Consider the following 17,928-nt stretch of genomic DNA (forward strand, 5'->3'; position numbering starts at 1 on the left):
ATGGCAATAAATTGTGCCACTAGCATGTTGTTGCTGCCCTCCCATGCAGCCAACCATGTGTCACCTCAGGATTAAACAACAGCAGCTCCTATTTCACACAGTACCGTATCATTTAACTGGACATTTACCCCCACCGTTCCTAGATTGAATAAAAGTATGTAATGAAGGGCTCCATGTGAGATGAACTTCTAACCACAACTAACCTTCTGTAATTTCACCTCTGAGAGTTTAGAGCAACTGGCCCTGCCTGAAATGCCTTTATATAGCGTTCATAGAGGGGTTTAACACCAGGGGAAAGTCCTCCCAGACAGTGTCCCCACTTTACAGCTTGTGTGTGTAAACTGGAGTCCTGTATCCTTCACTTAAACTGCCCATAAAAGTTTTACTTGCTCCAACATATGTGTTAATCTTAAAGTGAAAGTGCTCAGACTGGGATTGAATAATTTGGGAGCTAAAGTGTAAAGGCTTTCATCCACTAATCCTGAGGCTTGTTTTCATTCAGGAATGTGGTATTATGGCTAATATTTTCCATCGGCATACAGACACCGTTTTGTTGATATGCATGCTTGCTAGAATGTGAGCACAGTCATGCATACGTGCACAGGGCAATATGTTGTTTTATTAACACTTAAATCCATTTTTCTTTTCGTCAGTGCACATCTGTTGCACATTTAGTTAAATGTCAGTTTTGTGTCCTGAATCACTCGGTTAAAGTCAGTCTGGCTTTGAAGTGAAAGAATGAGGCCAGTCCGGTCAGACGTAACTTGTAACCATTCTGAACCTCCATCTGCAGGTGCCTGTGTGATTCAGTGAACTTCTGGAGGCTCTTTCTGGCACCTGTGTTTCCCGTACATGCCTAGATTTAAACCCCACAGTTACATAACAATCTATAACGCTGGTGGAGCCTGGAGACTTTGGCTTGATTTTATTTGTAATGTGTAATGGTGACAGTTAAAACACTGTTCTTTCCACTGAAAGAGTAAATTATGAGACATGATGGTGCCAGGTGGTGCACACTTTTTTTTTTTTAACTTCTGTGTTTAATACTCAATGTGTGGGTTTAAAAAATGCAAGTCATTGCATTCTTACAGTTTTTATATCAGTCAAAATATGTTTCCACTACCATTCAAAAGTTTGGAGTCAGTATAATCTTTTCATTCTTTATGAAAAAATAAAAAAGTCTCTTATGCTCACCCAAGGCTGCATTTGTTTGATCAAAAACACAGTAAAACAGCAATATTGTGGAATATTATTACAGTTTATAAGAACTCTATTTAACATATTTTAAAATGTAATTTATTCCTGTGAAAGCTGCTTTATATATTATATTATATTATGTTATGTTATGTTATGTTATGTTATGTTATGTTTACAGGTGCAGACCCATCTTGAGAACCCTACAGACTACCATATTCGACAGTCTCAGCGGCAGCAGGTCAAGGAGTACCTGTCCACCACATACGCCAGCAAGCAGGCTGTACATGCGGTCACAAGCTTGGTACAGCCCTCTCCTCCCACCATGCCCCAGGGTCAGACAGGAACCGTCCCACCATCCATGCCCTCTCCCTGCATGCGCACTGAGCAGCTCATCACCTCTGCAGGGAACAGCACACCCAACAGTCCCATGTCCATGCTCAACATCGGCTCCAGCCATGAGAATGAGGTAGTTCAGCGTTTCTTCATTTTCATACGGTTGTGGTTGTAATCATGTCTAGGCATGTTTGATATGAACACTTTTCCCATAACATGTCCTTACATTCATCATGATTCAGTTTGTTGGTGTTTAATTTACAGTTAGTATATCTTTTGCAGTTTTATACTTAGCACCATGATTCCTCTTTGAGTTCACAGAAATCTAACATTTAGTAAATGACAAAGACTTGCTCATCTCTCATACAACATGCCGTTCATGATTCATGCTTTTTTCGTGGGTGTTATTTGCTCAAGTGCACACAAAGGTCAGGGTGTTAACTAACTTAACTTCATTGTCATTGGAGTTTAAGTGGCCAATTATGGCCGTGGAGGTATAATTTAAGATTAAAGAGTGACAGGGAACCCTAGGCAGGACGGCCCTTTGGAACAGAACAGACTTTGGTCCTTCCTTCCTTCCTCTGCTCCCAGTGCCACCAAATCCTATGGGATCCTAAGTGAATGTGTGCTTGTGGCATACTAACGACCTTTGTGAGCTAAACTACACAAGGATAATGTCTGTAGGGCTGTTAAGAGGAATACATCTTTCATTGGTAATTTCTAGAACATTTTTCCTTTGGATATTGTCTTATTTTGAAGAATTTATAGAGAAAGTCTTTAGAAATCAAAAGAAACGTGTACATATTTTGTAGAATGCAAATGTAGAAGGTGTCTAAAATTATCCTTATGGGTTTGTTTTTGACAAGATGGATGAGGTTATTGATGACATCATCAGCCTGCAGTCCAGTTATGATGACATCCAGGCTTATATTGACCCCGTGGTCCAGATGCCAAACACAGTAAGTAACTGCTTCACTCAGTTCAGGCCTTTTAGCCACTGACATTACCGCCTGTGACTAATACAGATCGCTGAATCCCAGGAGGTAAGTAGAAAATTGAGTGAATAATTCCTGTTTATGATGTGCAGGCTGTGTCTTATTGCCTCACTGTTATATGACCGTCTATTTTTTAACCCCCCGCAACCTTGTATATTAACAATGGAGGAATTATACTGGATCCATTTGTTGTGCTGCTTTTTATCAGGGTTTTAGGGATGAAAAGCATCTTTGTCTGATTACCAAAAGTCACGTCTAATTATAGCAAAGCACCGTCTCAGAAAAATTATGCAACTGTTTTTCTCTCATGCGACCTCAAAACGACTTATTTTCTGTTTAGACTCATCGAGAACTTTGCCAGCTGAATTTTCTGCGCTCGATATAATGGATAACCGATATTAGGACCTTGCCAGCTTCCTTCAGCATGTCTCGGGGGGGGGAAAAGTTTTAAGTATTTTAAGTGTTTAATTGACTTAAAATTGTGGCCTGATTCACTCAAGGAAAGACTTGGGAATCAGGAAAGTGGGGAGCACTGTGCTTTGTATTTAAAGTAACTGCCCGACATTAACAATTAAGCCGCTCTCAGTTAGAGTTCAACTTGTTTACAAGGCATTTCGTGAAGGTGGGGAAGCAGGGGGGAGGTTTGGGAGAGAGAGAGGGCTGGAGAGGGGAGGCTGAAAGTCCGGATAGGGGAAAGTTCAGTGTTTAGTTGTTAAGGGAAAGTAGAAGAGAGAAGGTCCTGGTGCAGCTCAGGTTAGTCTCTCCGGGGAGGTCGAGGGTGAACGGCAAGGGTGTGCAGCTATGAGAGATTCAGAGGCCAATATGAAAGACACAAATAAAACTTATGCCATCGTAGAGGTTATCGATGGAGAGAAGATTCAGCTGGTAAGGCCCATCACTCTCCTTCTTTCAGACTGATATTGGGTAGGAAGTGGGGTGGGAGGGGGTTGTTTAGTCTTGCATTCTGTGCGTTATATTCCTGGAAACTAGAGCGACTAGAAAGAAAGAGCACATGCCTTGGGCACTTTAAGAACACCGGTAACCTTGCCACACACATTTAGCCTTAGGCTTGTAGCATGCATTGCTCGTTGTTTATCGCTGTTGTTTATGTGGACCTGCAGGAGAGCAACTGAGTACAACTGTTTCAACTGTTAAAGGCATAGTTCACTCATAAATGAAAATTCTGTCATCATTTACTCACCCAAATGGCATTCCAAGCCTGTCCACACAATGGAAGTCAGCAGGGTTCAAAGTTGTTTTGGAATCCACTGATTTTCATTGTATAGAAAAAAAGTATGTCTGTTGTCTTCAAATTATGTGTTCCACAAAAGGAAGACAAGTAATTGATGATAGAATTTTCATTTATTAGATAGCATAGGTCCTTGTTGTTGTTGTTATATTTCAATTATATTGCCTTTTTTAATAGTATTGATTTTACATTATGGAGTGGGTGCATCCGATTGATCAGCGTTCTTCGGGATCGTTTTCCATTGTAATGATTAATCTTTGGTTCCAGACTCTCTAATTTGGTCTCCTGCATATAGGAATCATCATGCATAAGTAAATGCTGCTGTTGTTTTGCCAGAAACATATTTACCTGAATTAGTCCTGTATGTTGCCATTTTTCCCTACCAACTTTTCTGTATGCAAAGGTTTTCATTGATAAATGGCCTTATTAAGCTTATCCACAGAACAATGAAATCCCTAATCCTTGTGGATTTGTAATACGGCCATTAAAAAATGCAAATGGTAACGAATAATCTCAGATTCGATGTATATAAAAGACATCGCCACTTTGCTCAATATTTAATGTGCAAACTATATTTTTTCAGAGGGACATTAGGGATTTTAAAGGACAGAAGAGACATGGGGGTTCAGACTCCTAATGAGGCTGCAAAGGCCGCCTTTGACCCTGTTGACCATGTCACTCCTTTGATCACTGTTTCTTTGATCAGTGATTAAAGCCTCTAGAGATGGAATTCCCAAAACCAATAGGGCGTCAGACACTTTGCATTGTGCATACACGTATTTTGAATCATCGCCATTGTTTGTCGGGAAGCGGCGTTCACACCCTCACACCCTCTCTTATACACTTTCCTCTTCGTTTATCACATTTGAAATGCTTAAAGAGCCGTTTCTGTTTTCTCAGTGTGTCAGTACGGCCTGCTTCACTGAAGTATTGAAAAACACAAGGTGTACGGTGATGACAGACATGCGTTTGACCAGAAATAACGGCTTCACTTTGCATAACAGGCTTCCCTCTCAGACTTTTTACTGTTGATTTGTGTTTGTTTGGATTCGTGCTTCACAGTAGCCTCTGTGATAAGGTATCTGAGCTGCCACGGCTCATTAAGAGCTCAGAGCCAGCTTGCTTACAATTATACTAAGACACTAAGATGGAATAAAAGATACAACTGGTATAAAGCCATAAAGACTTAGATAAGAAAGAACATAGTCAATCATTTCTCTCACCCAGAAGCAATAGCCGAGTGTGATATTTTTTGTGTTTTATCTCCGGTATCTCTAGCGTTTATGGCTTTGCTTTAGAGATAAGCTGAGTGTTTATTGGGTATCTAGTGATTGTGATGATTTACCAGGGTTACACTGAATATAGCTTCATAAAAATGCCATTTGCAAGACAAACTAGTTGTATCTTGTCCAGCAATGAAAGCAGTTTGGATTGCAGTAAGGACATGCAGCAGTAGTCTTCTAATATAGAGTAATTTGTTGGTCTGAATAGTGGAAAATTCACTGTGCTCATGATGTTGTTATGTAATGCCAAGAAAATTTTGTCTTTGTAACATTAAATGCTGTTGATGTCTTCCAACTCACCAAGACTCACGTATATATCTTTTGTGCACTATAGCTTCCACTGTCCAGCAGCCATTTGGATGTGTACATGGGGCCAGGTATGTCCGGATCAGCTATCGCCATGACCAGCAACTCCTGCCCTGCCAACCTGGCCATCAAGAGAGAGCTGTCAGGTAGAGTCATACAAACCGGAGTACTGCTGCACATACAAACACTATTTAAATGCATCTTATCTTTATTAATGGTATATAACATGAAAAACACATTTAGAGTATCTAAATGTTTACTTGCTACTGTATACCCGTTAACAGTGTTTGTATTTTAAGTGATATGACTGACATGAATTATGGGACGCAAACCTGACATCAGTGTCACAAGGAAAATTGCTGAGAAATTTAGATCATACTTCAAAATGTCAGTGTTGTTTTAATGGTTTATATCTAGAGAAACCGTATGCACAGTTTTATTATAATGTGTTGACATACTAACCTAATAAAAACAACAGAAAATTGAACAGAGCCTACTGTAAATAACATTGCTTTACAATTGTAAGACATGAGAGAAACATTATTACATAACTCTGCTGGATAAAATTTAAGCAAAGTTTCACCGTTCCAAGGAAATATCCCTGATTGCCACTATTACAAAAGATCAGAAATTTAGCATTTGCATGTATTGCAAAACATGTTGATCATATTAGTTGATTGACAGTACTGCCTTTTGTTTTTGGCAAGATGCTGAAGCTCGTGCAGTGGCTAAAGAGAGGCAGAAGAAAGACAACCATAACCTGAGTGAGTATGCGCTTTCCCCCCTCATTTCTTTCAGTTTATAACCGTTCACAGTTTAAAGTACACTTGCTCTGCTAGTGCCCTGCCATTGACACCCCCAGTCACCACCACCTCCGGGCAAATTTAGCTGACAGTGCACTACACTTTGGTCTATCGTTAACTCGGACAGATCCTGCTGCCGTGGCATTAAAATGTAATGACATTTCACAAGTATTGGAGTTGTACAATAAGACAGTAATTCTCCAAAGCTTTGCTAAGCTTGGCCTGTTCCCAAATACTTTGGGTTAAGATGGTATATAGTGCCATATCTTGAGCATCAAACAATTTACACGCAGAGACGGTACGGGCTACCTCATTTCCCATCATTATTGAAAGATTGAGTCAGAAAACAAATAAAAAAAAACATAATGGTCAAGGTCAGACAAAAAGGAAGCAATCATGCTACAGAATTGAAAGTCTCCTAATACTACTAATCGTTAGTATAACCATACTAACAACCTCTTTTTGTTATTCTTTAGTTGAAAAGAGGAGAAGGTTTAACATCAATGATCGAATTAAGGAGCTGGGCACCATGATCCCCAAAGCCAATGACCTGTAAGTTTTTGTTCATTTGAGCAAATAAATTATTTCATTTAATTCTGGCCAGATGTGAATTTTGCAGGACAGTTCTGTTTAGAGACATTCATTGATAAACACTTCACCATCTGGAACATCTTGTGTTCAGGGATGTGCGCTGGAATAAAGGCACTATTCTAAGGGCCTCTGTGGAGTATATTAAACGCATGCAGAAGGACATCCAGAGAACCAGAGATGTGGAGAACAACTTCAGGAGGATGGAGATGGCCAACAAACAGATGTGGCTCCGCATTCAGGTGAACATTCATTCAGCATTTATGTGACAGCCATTATCACAAAATAAAACCTAAGCATTAAAGCATCTGCTAAGAATAATAGTCTGTTACAGCCTGGAAAACAGTTGACCTAGCAACAAGATGATTTAACATGTCTTTAGTGTAAGGCTTTTCTCCTTTTTCTTCTTAGCTCTTTCTATTTTGTTTTCATGTTTATGCAAGTTTAGGGGCTGACAGTAAAGACATTTATAATGTTACAAAAGATTTCTATTTCAATAAATGCTGTTCCGTCATGACAACTCTCGGAGGGATTGGCATGGTAATGTACATGACAATGTTAATGTATTTGGTCTTGGCGGAATAGATCTGTTACGCTGCTGCTGCTGCGGCAGAGCAAGTACCGAGACTTGCTACTGTCAATACTCCACAACATGCTGCTGCAAATATAACATACATGAAATAACCCCCATATAGCATACATAAATCACCTCATAGCAGATCTATACAGGTGGAGCTGGGGAAGGTGGAGGGTTTTTGAAGCATCCTGCAAACTGCTACTGCAAGCACTAGTCATATATTTTAATGTTGAGCAGTGAGCTCATTGGCTACCGATACAGGAGAGAACCAATCAGCTGTGCCATGTGATAATGATGTCATTAGGTCAGATTGAGTTAGACCTATCGGACTGCGCCATCTAGAGTTTCATGCCAGAACTCTGTATTTCTTTTGAACTTCCTGTTCATCAGGAAATACTGAAAAAAAAAATATTAAGCAGCACAACTGCTTTCAACATTGATAATAATAAGAAAAGTTTCTTGAGCATTATTAGGGATGCGTAATATTAAAATTCAGTCCGAAAGTGTTAGGCCGTTCATTGCTTTTATGTTATGACCAATAAAATTAAAACACTAAAAATTAAATCAGTAATTTCAAATGCTACAAGTGAATTTAGGCATCATAACATTATAATATGGAGTATGAAAAATAGATTTGCTAAAAAGTATGTTACAGTGTCATTAAGTTATTAGTGATTTGAAAGATTACATTTAAATTAGCGTTAAATAACAGCACAAGTAATCTAAATGTAAAAATAGGGAAAATGGCCATGGAAAAGCAAAAACAAAATATAGAATGGTTTACTACAATCATACACATTTTTGTTACTTTTAAATATTAACAGAAATCAAATAAAATACTTATTTTATTTCAGCTAGATGCCAAGGCAGCATTTCTCATATTTATTTAGTTTAACCTGATATACTAAAATAACGAAAACAAAAACTGAAATAAAAATAATAGAAAATTGAAATGGAAAATACTAAATAAAAACTGATTCAAGCTATTAAGAAAATTATAGTAGTATCTCAATTATACTAAAATACATAAAAATGAGAACTGATATTTTGAGGTATAGTAAACTGATCATGTCATTTTAATTGTTATTTTATTGTGTTCATTCTTTAGGAGCTTGAGAGGCAGGCCCAGATGCATGGCCTCCCCAGCAGCTCTCCATCCGGTCTGAACAACACTGAGCTTCTAAACACCTTCATCAAGCAGGAGAACAGCCCTGAGGAGAACCACCTCTCACACCAGCCCCATCTCCCTCCTCACTACCCCCAGCATCAGCAGCACCAGGGTCAGCCGCAGCCCCAGTCCCACACTCAGCTCCACCAGCACCAGCACCTTCACCCCCAGCCCCCGTTGCAGTACCCGGCCGTGGGCAGCTCCCAGCACTTTGACTATGCCCAGTCGCTGGACTTGTGCGATGGCGGCATCCCAGGATATCAAGATGGCATGGGGGGCATTGGGGATCTCGGCTCGTTGGGCGGAGGTGTCACACCCATGGGAAAGAAGAGCGATCTGGGCTTCTTGCTGATGGAAGAGGCCCTGTCGCCACTGGGGGTCGACCCGCTGCTGTCCGCCATGTCCCCCGAAGCTTCTGTGGACAGCAGCCGCCATAGCAGCTTCAGCATTGAGGACTCAGACATACTGTGACCTGGACAGCCTTGGGTGTCGCTGCACGACGTGCATATGATGCGACATGTACACACGCGCGCACACACACACACACACACACACACACACACACACACACACGCACACATATGTTGCATTTAGTCTGGCACACTGTTAACGGGGAAAGGTATGATATTGATGCACCCTGCCACACTGAAATGAGAGTTTAGCTGCTTTTTTATCTTTTAAATCTGACATGTGAAACAAGAAACATGGTTTTAGTGAAATCATGCAACAGTTTTGTTCCACAACTGTCACAGAAATGAAAATATGTATATGCTGATAAATGCAATATAGACTAACTGAACAAACAGAACTGAGATGCGTGAATTCTATCACTGAGAATTGGCATATATTGAATGTTTTGTATGAAAAAAAAATGTCCTTAGACACATACAGATTGCCATAAAGCCATAGTTGACCCAAAAATTAACATTTTGTCAATTTTCTCAGCCTCATGTTCTTACAAACCTATATGAATTTATTTCTTCTGTTGAACACAAAAGAAGTGAAGAATGTTGGTAACCAAACAGTTGCTGGTAGCCACTGACTACCATAGTATGAAAAAAAAACACTGTGGAAGTCACTGGCTACCAGCAACTGTTTGGTTTCCAGCATCCTTCAAAATATTACACACACACACACACACACACACACACACACACACACGCACACATATGTTGCATTTAGTCTGGCACACTGTTAACGGGGAAAGGTATGATATTGATGCACCCTGCCACACTGAAATGAGAGTTTAGCTGCTTTTTTATCTTTTAAATCTGACATGTGAAACAAGAAACATGGTTTTAGTGAAATCATGCAACAGTTTTGTTCCACAACTGTCACAGAAATGAAAATATGTATATGCTGATAAATGCAATATAGACTAACTGAACAAACAGAACTGAGATGCGTGAATTCTATCACTGAGAATTGGCATATATTGAATGTTTTGTATGAAAAAAAAATGTCCTTAGACACATACAGATTGCCATAAAGCCATAGTTGACCCAAAAATTAACATTTTGTCAATTTTCTCAGCCTCATGTTCTTACAAACCTATATGAATTTATTTCTTCTGTTGAACACAAAAGAAGTGAAGAATGTTGGTAACCAAACAGTTGCTGGTAGCCACTGACTACCATAGTATGAAAAAAAAACACTGTGGAAGTCACTGGCTACCAGCAACTGTTTGGTTTCCAGCATCCTTCAAAATATTTTCTTTTGTTTAGAACAACATGAGGGTTGTGAGTTTATGATTTTGGGTGAACTATCCCTTTAAAGGCTGTGAACTTTTACATCCGAACCACTCTTACGCTCTCACATTCTTTATCTGTAGAATTATATTTTTTCTGCTTTAACATGTCAGCCATTTCCCACATGTGAGACTGTCACACTCACTTAATGTCCTCTAAATCCAGACAGAAGTAATTTTTGGAGGATTTGTTCTTTCACTTGAAATATAGGCTACTGCCACATCACAACGCTTGCTGTATCAGAGCAATATGCAAAGGCAGCTTATCCTTAGACATTTTATCAAAAAGCAGGAAGGAAATGGTTCCCACAGCAATGGAAAACCTGGAAATATCAAGAAATTGTTTTCTTAATTTAGATTAATAAATTAATACAATCTTAATTAAAAGTCATGTGACTTTTAGTCAGTTGTGAGTGAATCATTCTAATTCGTTTTTTTATTTTTATGAATCAGCCAAAAAGATTCACAAAACAGTCTGAATGATTAATTAGAAAATCAGTCTGAATTTGAATGATTTTTAAAAGTTCTTATCCACTAATCATACTGAGGTCCTGGAAAAGTCACACTGAAAGTGCCCTGTAATGTCCATGAAAAATATTACAAGAAAAAAACATGTTTTTTTACTGATCGGTTTAGGCCATACTCAGGTGTGACTTTTCACCAAAATGGAGAGACTTGGAAAGAAACGTATCAAAAGGAATCTACCATATCACCCTAGCATTAGCTTTACCCATGCTTTTTTATGTAGCTACTGTTGTCATTGTTAAAGACAAAACAATGACTCCAGGCTTCTGTTGGTATAACAGGCCAGACCAGGTGCTAGTATGACAGTATGTTCAGTGGACTGTGCAGCAGAATGCAGTATGAATTAACCATAAATTAGTCCTGTTGCCATACACACTGCTACTAAGATGCCTTAAAGCCAAGGCCAGATTCTTCAAGAAGCACAGGCTCAAATGCCCATGCTGGCACTCTGTAAAATAAAGCTGACAGCTGTGAGCCCCATTTGCCAAAGTGAAGTTCATACAGCCCAAGGTGCCTTTCAGGAAACCTGGATCAACTTGAAATTTGATCCAGCTTTTGAGCTGTACAGTGAAGGAGGTTGAATATGTAGAAAATATATGTGTATTATTATAGGCTTTCTTTTTCTCTTCCCAAAGCACTGGAAAAAATATATATTTTATTGATATTATAAAGATTTTATGAAGTGAGTTTAATTTCAAATGTTTTATGCCACTAAGCCACTTAAATGTACTTTATCAGTTCTTTTTTATTTATTTTTTTTCCTAAAAACATTTTTTTACTATATCACTGCCGAGCCATTGAAATATAAAGATATTTCTGCCATTCTATTACAAGTGCAGAGCCATATTTTTCTTTTCCAATTTCTTTTTTTTTTTTGTACAAAATCGTTAAAACACATTAGGCTTTATGAGATTAAAAGAACATATGTAATGTTGTTTTTGTATTGATTTTATTCCTTTTTTAAGAAAAAGACATTTGAGGATAAGTGATACTGTTGAGTGATGATTCATTGTTCATTCAATTTTAATTAAAATGTTGAGAATGTGAATTTTAGTGTACAGTTAAATCAAGGTGGCTTGTAAATTGCCTGTGTTGAACATGAACATCCCGGTTTTACTGCTTTGTTGTTTTAAAGGTACGGTTCATAGGTGTTGAAATGGCACCGTTTAAACCTCATGAATTAGCTTTGAAAATACAGGAGAGACACTGCAGGTGTATTTTATGCATTATTATTATCGCAAACTGCCTGGATCATGCCAAGTTAAAACCAGCCGACAACTCTTGATGAGACTTGGTTACTCTATGAAAATCTTTGACTTGGTTAGCTAGAATAGGCATAGTGTAGCGAAATAAGCAAGGGCATTTTGCATAGCATAGCATGAAGGGGCTTCTAATTTTGCGTGTGTGACTTTTCTTGTTTTTAGCAATGCACCAGGAATGAGAAGGTTTGCCATTTAAAATGAAGATAAATCTCTTGAAGTAAAGAGTATGCTTTGGTAAAATATCTTGATGATTAAAAATAAAACGAAAAAAAAACTGGCATTTCATTTTTACAGCATGCTGAAAGACAATACAAGGAGAATGTCTCTCAAGATTTTACCAAAACCCTCTGAAGGCCTTGAGAATGTTTTATTACTGTGGATGTGTCATGTTTATGGGATGTGCTCTTTCATAAATCTCTGGAGTTAAAATGACACCACACATTAAATGTATTTTAGTTGATGGTATATGGCTTGTGTGTTTTGTGCACTTATAATGTGGTTTTATGGTCAGGATGTAAGCGATTCTCTACGGTGCCATGAGAGGGAGCTCTACACCAGCATATTGAATTAAAACGGGTACATGACTAACCATGTTAGGAATGGAATACTATTTTGTTAATGCTGACTGAATTTGGAACAGTATAGACTGTATACTGCATACTAATAAAAGTATAAAGTTAAATGTAATGCATTATGATAAAAAATTTCAAATAAGACATTGTCACAATCTCATTACATTGCATTTTGATACATTGTCACATGATCTTATCACATTGCATGTTTAATTCATTTAGTAAATAGTCATTTTATTTTAAGTATTATGAATTTCTTTATACAGGTTATTTCCAAATTAGTTTTATGTTGTGACTTCTGGCAGTTTAATCAAATGAGTAGATAACATTGTTACTTTAGTATTTTTTATATATTATTATAGGATTTATTATTTCTAATTAGTTTCTTTTTGAGATTTTAGATTTTAATTCTACGTTTTAGTAATTTTGTGTGCTTTTGTCATTTTAAGTTTCTTTTTTCTAAATTGATTTTTATTTCTGTTTTTCATAGGCCTATAATTTATTTTATTTAAAAATGATACTGAACACAATTTAAATAGATTTTGAGCGGAACAATGCACAACAAATAGAGGAAGAAATAAAAATATACCCTGGGAAACAACTTTGAGGTTTTATACAAATTAAATATTAGAGGAAATCGTTTTCATGAGCTGACCTCTTTGTTGTGTGCCTTACAACAATACCCACCCACTTCCTTATTTTAAACCTGATTTCTTATTATATCAACAGCAGCTTGATGTCTTCAGCACCACATTTGGTTTGGCACAAATTACTAATTTCTTTAGGGGTATAAAAAGATTATATGTGAACATTGACTCATTATTTAATTCAAGCATCAATCTTGACTAATCTGCCATAACCACTTAATTTACACTCATGATTCAAGAGACTATCTTCAGTGGGAAGTATGACTAAAGCAGCCACAAAAAAATCAGGCTGTATCCTCTAGGGGGCACCAGAGAACCGTGAAACTCCCTGAGTGCAACCTCATTTATTTCCTGAAACAATTACAGAAACAGCACTGCGATGCAATTAACCCATTTTTAAATACCAGTTTATTAGGGCAGTTTATCCCAGATAAAGAGAGGCTTAAAATAGGACGAGGTGAGGAATAATTAGCTTGCAGTCATCTTGCCACCTCACGCATATGAAACGCTCTGGCTGAGAACTGTGTTGCTTCATTAAAATGAGTGAACTGTAAACAGAGACGGAGAAGAACTGGAGAATTAATTTTCTCTTAATGCACAGCGTCAATTAAACTGACCTCTTGATATATCATCTAAAGAAAACAAACAAGAATTCAGCACATATCAAACATAAACATGACTCAGAGCTTATATAAGAAAACATAATCACATCCAATTATCACTATATAGTGGTGCAGGCCTTGATCTAGACCGAGGTTAACATGCTAAGTGAATACAAATACACACTGTAGGCCTATTCACACTCTTGTCTCTTGAATGACTTGTCTAATGCATTTATAGCTTATTATTAGCCTATAATTCATTTGTGCTCTTTATTATATATTACATATTACATTATATATTAAATGTATTCAATATTACTATTGTTTTACAAAAAGCATTAATAAAAAAAGCTGTTTTAACTATATTAAAGGTGGAGAAGGTTTGTAAACGGTTGAAGACCATTAGCTGTAAAGCCTGACAAATCAAAATCGTTTGATATAGTTAACTGAACCAATTTTTTTTTTGCATATGTGTTTTATGTTTTGTATCATGGTTGATACATCAGGCTTTTATGGCTCATATAGTGTTATAGTGAGAATATGGACACATATTGAAAAAAACAGCTAACTAACAGCCAACTAAACAAAATATGCAATTTGGTGATAATTTGGCAGATGCTGATATTTACTGTATATGGTCAAAAAGTACAATTATAGTCTGATAGCCTGCATGTAAATCAATGATATTTTTATAACAGTATAACAGACTACTTTTTTAAAAATCAGTTGTCACTCTAGATTCCCAATGATATGTCTTATTATTGTCTTATTTAAATGCACAGTTCAAGTATCAAAAACGATTCTGTAAGTTTTACAGGCTTAAGCAATACAAATCTGATGATGAAAATAAAAGCTAATGGCATACCCCAGCAATCTTGCGATTTGTCCAGATTCCTGTGGAGTATGGTCTACAATGCCCCCCTAAAAAAAAGGGGAGGGGGGGGGGGTCAAAGAGTAGCACTTTAAAGTGAGAATGGACTTGGAAAAAGGCCCATTGTACTGTATGTGGAGATTGCATGAAGTTTTCTCCTCACTAAAAGGTCTAGATATCTAACTGTGAAAGTATGGTCTATTTTTCATCTGTCAAATTAAAAGTTTTTGGAGACTGTATCCTTAAAACTGTGGTATTTGCTCCTGCTGTGCACATGGACGAATGTTCAAACTCACACATATTCCTCTAGCCGCCATCTGCATCAAATTGGACATTGGCATGAAGAAAGTGCTGTGCGAGTCTGGACTGTTGGTGGTCTCCCTTCTCTCAAGTCCTGCCCCATGATTATTCACCTTCCTTCAGACTCTGAGAGCTGAAGATGCATATCTGAGTTAAACAGCCCTTCTCGGGCTTAAATCAAGACAAATCGGCTTATTCAGATTCAGACGTCCATGTGTCTTTAAGCCTCCTCAGGCCCCAGCCTGGCGAAATGCCATTTTCTGCCTGTTCTTTATGATGCTAATGGACTTCCATATCTAATAAATCCCTGTAGATTTGAAGTGTGGAGATGTTATGGCTCGCTTGTTGGAATCCCCCCTCCGACCCCCGCAACACACATACACTTTATATTTTTTCATTCATCCCATGACTCATTTTCCTCCCGCTGCTCATCAAAACACGTGAAAATGCCTGACCAGCACATACTTCCTGGTGGCTTCTTGGTGAAAAAGCTTGTAGGTGTGAGGAAGAGAAAAATCAAACTTGAAAACATAAATTAAGGTGCAGGAGGGCTTGTGTTACGCCACAAGGTTTTAGCACCGCTGAAGCATGTCTGCCCTGGAGGTGACCTGGGCGGGTTGTGAATTTCCTGCCTGCTCTGGTGCTTGGCAGAAAAGCCTTTTGATGCTCTGGAAGAGCTTTCGGATGGTATGCGGAAGTGGGCTTGAGGAGAATAACACGTATCTATTAAACACGCAAAAAGGAAAATAATCAAACTGGTCGTTTTATTGCGCCAAAAAAGTAACAAGGGAATCCTAAAAAAAAGGGGAGGGGGGGGGGGCAAAGAGTAGCACTTTAAAGTGAGAATGGACTTGGAAAAAGGCCCATTGTACTGTATGTGGAGATTGCATGAAGTTTTCTCCTCACTAAAAGGTCTAGATATCTAACTGTGAAAGTATGGTCTATTTTTCATCTGTCAAATTAAAAGTTTTTGGAGACTGTATCCTTAAAACTGTGGTATTTGCTCCTGCTGTGCACATGGACGAATGTTCAAACTCACACATATTCCTCTAGCCGCCATCTGCATCAAATTGGACATTGGCATGAAGAAAGTGCTGTGCGAGTCTGGACTGTTGGTGGTCTCCCTTCTCTCAAGTCCTGCCCCATGATTATTCACCTTCCTTCAGACTCTGAGAGCTGAAGATGCATATCTGAGTTAAACAGCCCTTCTCGGGCTTAAATCAAGACAAATCGGCTTATTCAGATTCAGACGTCCATGTGTCTTTAAGCCTCCTCAGGCCCCAGCCTGGCGAAATGCCATTTTCTGCCTGTTCTTTATGATGCTAATGGACTTCCATATCTAATAAATCCCTGTAGATTTGAAGTGTGGAGATGTTATGGCTCGCTTGTTGGAATCCCCCCTCCGACCCCCGCAACACACATACACTTTATATTTTTTCATTCATCCCATGACTCATTTTCCTCCCGCTGCTCATCAAAACACGTGAAAATGCCTGACCAGCACATACTTCCTGGTGGCTTCTTGGTGAAAAAGCTTGTAGGTGTGAGGAAGAGAAAAATCAAACTTGAAAACATAAATTAAGGTGCAGGAGGGCTTGTGTTACGCCACAAGGTTTTAGCACCGCTGAAGCATGTCTGCCCTGGAGGTGGCCTGGGCGGGCTGTAAATTTCCTGCCTGCTCTGGTGCTTGGCAGAGAAGCTTCTTTTGGTGCTCTGGAAGAGCTTTTGCCTTTCGGATGGCATGCGGAAGTGGGCTTGATGAGAATAACACGTATGTAAACACGCAAAAAGGAAAATAATCAAACTAGTGATCTAGTCTCTTTTCTAGATCAGTGTTCCCAGCCTTTTTTTATTTAATCAGTATTGTGGGTGGAAGACAGACTTACCAAGTATTAAGTAACGCATACATTCTGCTCTGAGTGGAGTGTCATCTACCTAAATATGTGCAAAACTAGCAGTTGTGGTAGCGATCCGATATTTCCTAACGTTCGCTGTTGTCCATAACAAATGCTCATTCGCTTTATTGAACTGGCGCTAGTTTCATGTCTTTCGTATTACTCCGCAGACTGCAAGTAGAGCTATATTCTGTGTAAAGTATTCGATTTTATTGGTTTAGTGTTAAAGGGGTCATGACATGGATTTTTTAATTTTATTATTTTAATGTTCCTTGCATCTGCATACTGTATCCAGTGTAGAAAATATAACAGCAGTCATTGTAATTTTTATATTTGCTTTTGATGTGAAGTGACATTCTGTGTAATCAAGTGTCAGCCGTTAAGCTAGTTAACACCAGTAGGCGGGGCCTATGGAGAGAAGATGACTATTCGTCAATGTCTTGCTCTGGAGGCAGTGTTTATGCAAATGTTTGTGCCCAGGTGATGTCATCTTGCACCTCTGATCCAAAACGAGACGTTTTTGGAGTTTGATTAAATAAATGCTTTGTTTATAATGAGGAGGACGTTTTAAGCTATGAAACTTGCAGGATGTTTTAATGGTACAAAGACCTCTTATATGCCAAAAGATCAAGGCAAATTTGATTTCTCACGTCATGACCCCTTTAAATTAACATGCTGATGAAATTAGATTGCTGATAAGATCAGATCCATTCATTCATTCATCCATCCATTAATACAATCTTACCAAACTACTACCCCGGGTTGTTTTGCTGCTTTAAAACATGGAAAGTTTCTTAATTTGACTCTTTCATCCACTGGATGGCCTCTTGTCTTCTTTCTTTTCACTTACATCTTTGCTTGAACTGGTCCTTCAAGGGCTTCTCTTGAACCCTGTCTACCGTCAGCAGAGGAGTGTGTCATCAGCGTTTAAGCCCAGAGAGCAGAGGGCAAAAATCTGCTGATTGAGGTAATTTAGCCCCATGACGCATGTGCACTGGAGGCAGCACT

At 38.4% G+C, this 17,928-nt stretch overlaps 1 protein-coding gene across 4 annotated transcripts in view; it reads left to right on the plus strand.

The window, feature by feature from the left end:
* Nucleotides 1–9,484, plus strand: part of LOC107656010 (transcription factor EB-like) — a 35,181-nt gene extending 25,697 nt beyond the window's left edge. For 3 of the 4 annotated variants that reach the window (XM_016443656.1, XM_016443658.1, XM_016443657.1), the window contains 7 exons: nt 1,376–1,663; nt 2,397–2,489; nt 5,392–5,509; nt 6,071–6,127; nt 6,643–6,718; nt 6,849–6,996; nt 8,440–9,484. In XM_016443656.1, the coding sequence (XP_016299142.1) occupies nt 1,376–1,663; nt 2,397–2,489; nt 5,392–5,509; nt 6,071–6,127; nt 6,643–6,718; nt 6,849–6,996; nt 8,440–8,970 (1,311 nt within the window). In that variant the 3' untranslated portion in view covers nt 8,971–9,484. The remainder of the gene's footprint in view (nt 1–1,375; nt 1,664–2,396; nt 2,490–5,391; nt 5,510–6,070; nt 6,128–6,642; nt 6,719–6,848; nt 6,997–8,439) is intronic. The other variant, XM_016443659.1, reaches the window with a different exon arrangement.
* Nucleotides 9,485–17,928: the final 8,444 nt, after the last annotated feature.

Source organism: Sinocyclocheilus anshuiensis, unplaced genomic scaffold (assembly GCF_001515605.1).
Source record: "Sinocyclocheilus anshuiensis isolate Anshui unplaced genomic scaffold, SAMN03320099.WGS_v1.1 scaffold51, whole genome shotgun sequence".
NCBI lineage: Eukaryota > Metazoa > Chordata > Actinopteri > Cypriniformes > Cyprinidae > Sinocyclocheilus > Sinocyclocheilus anshuiensis.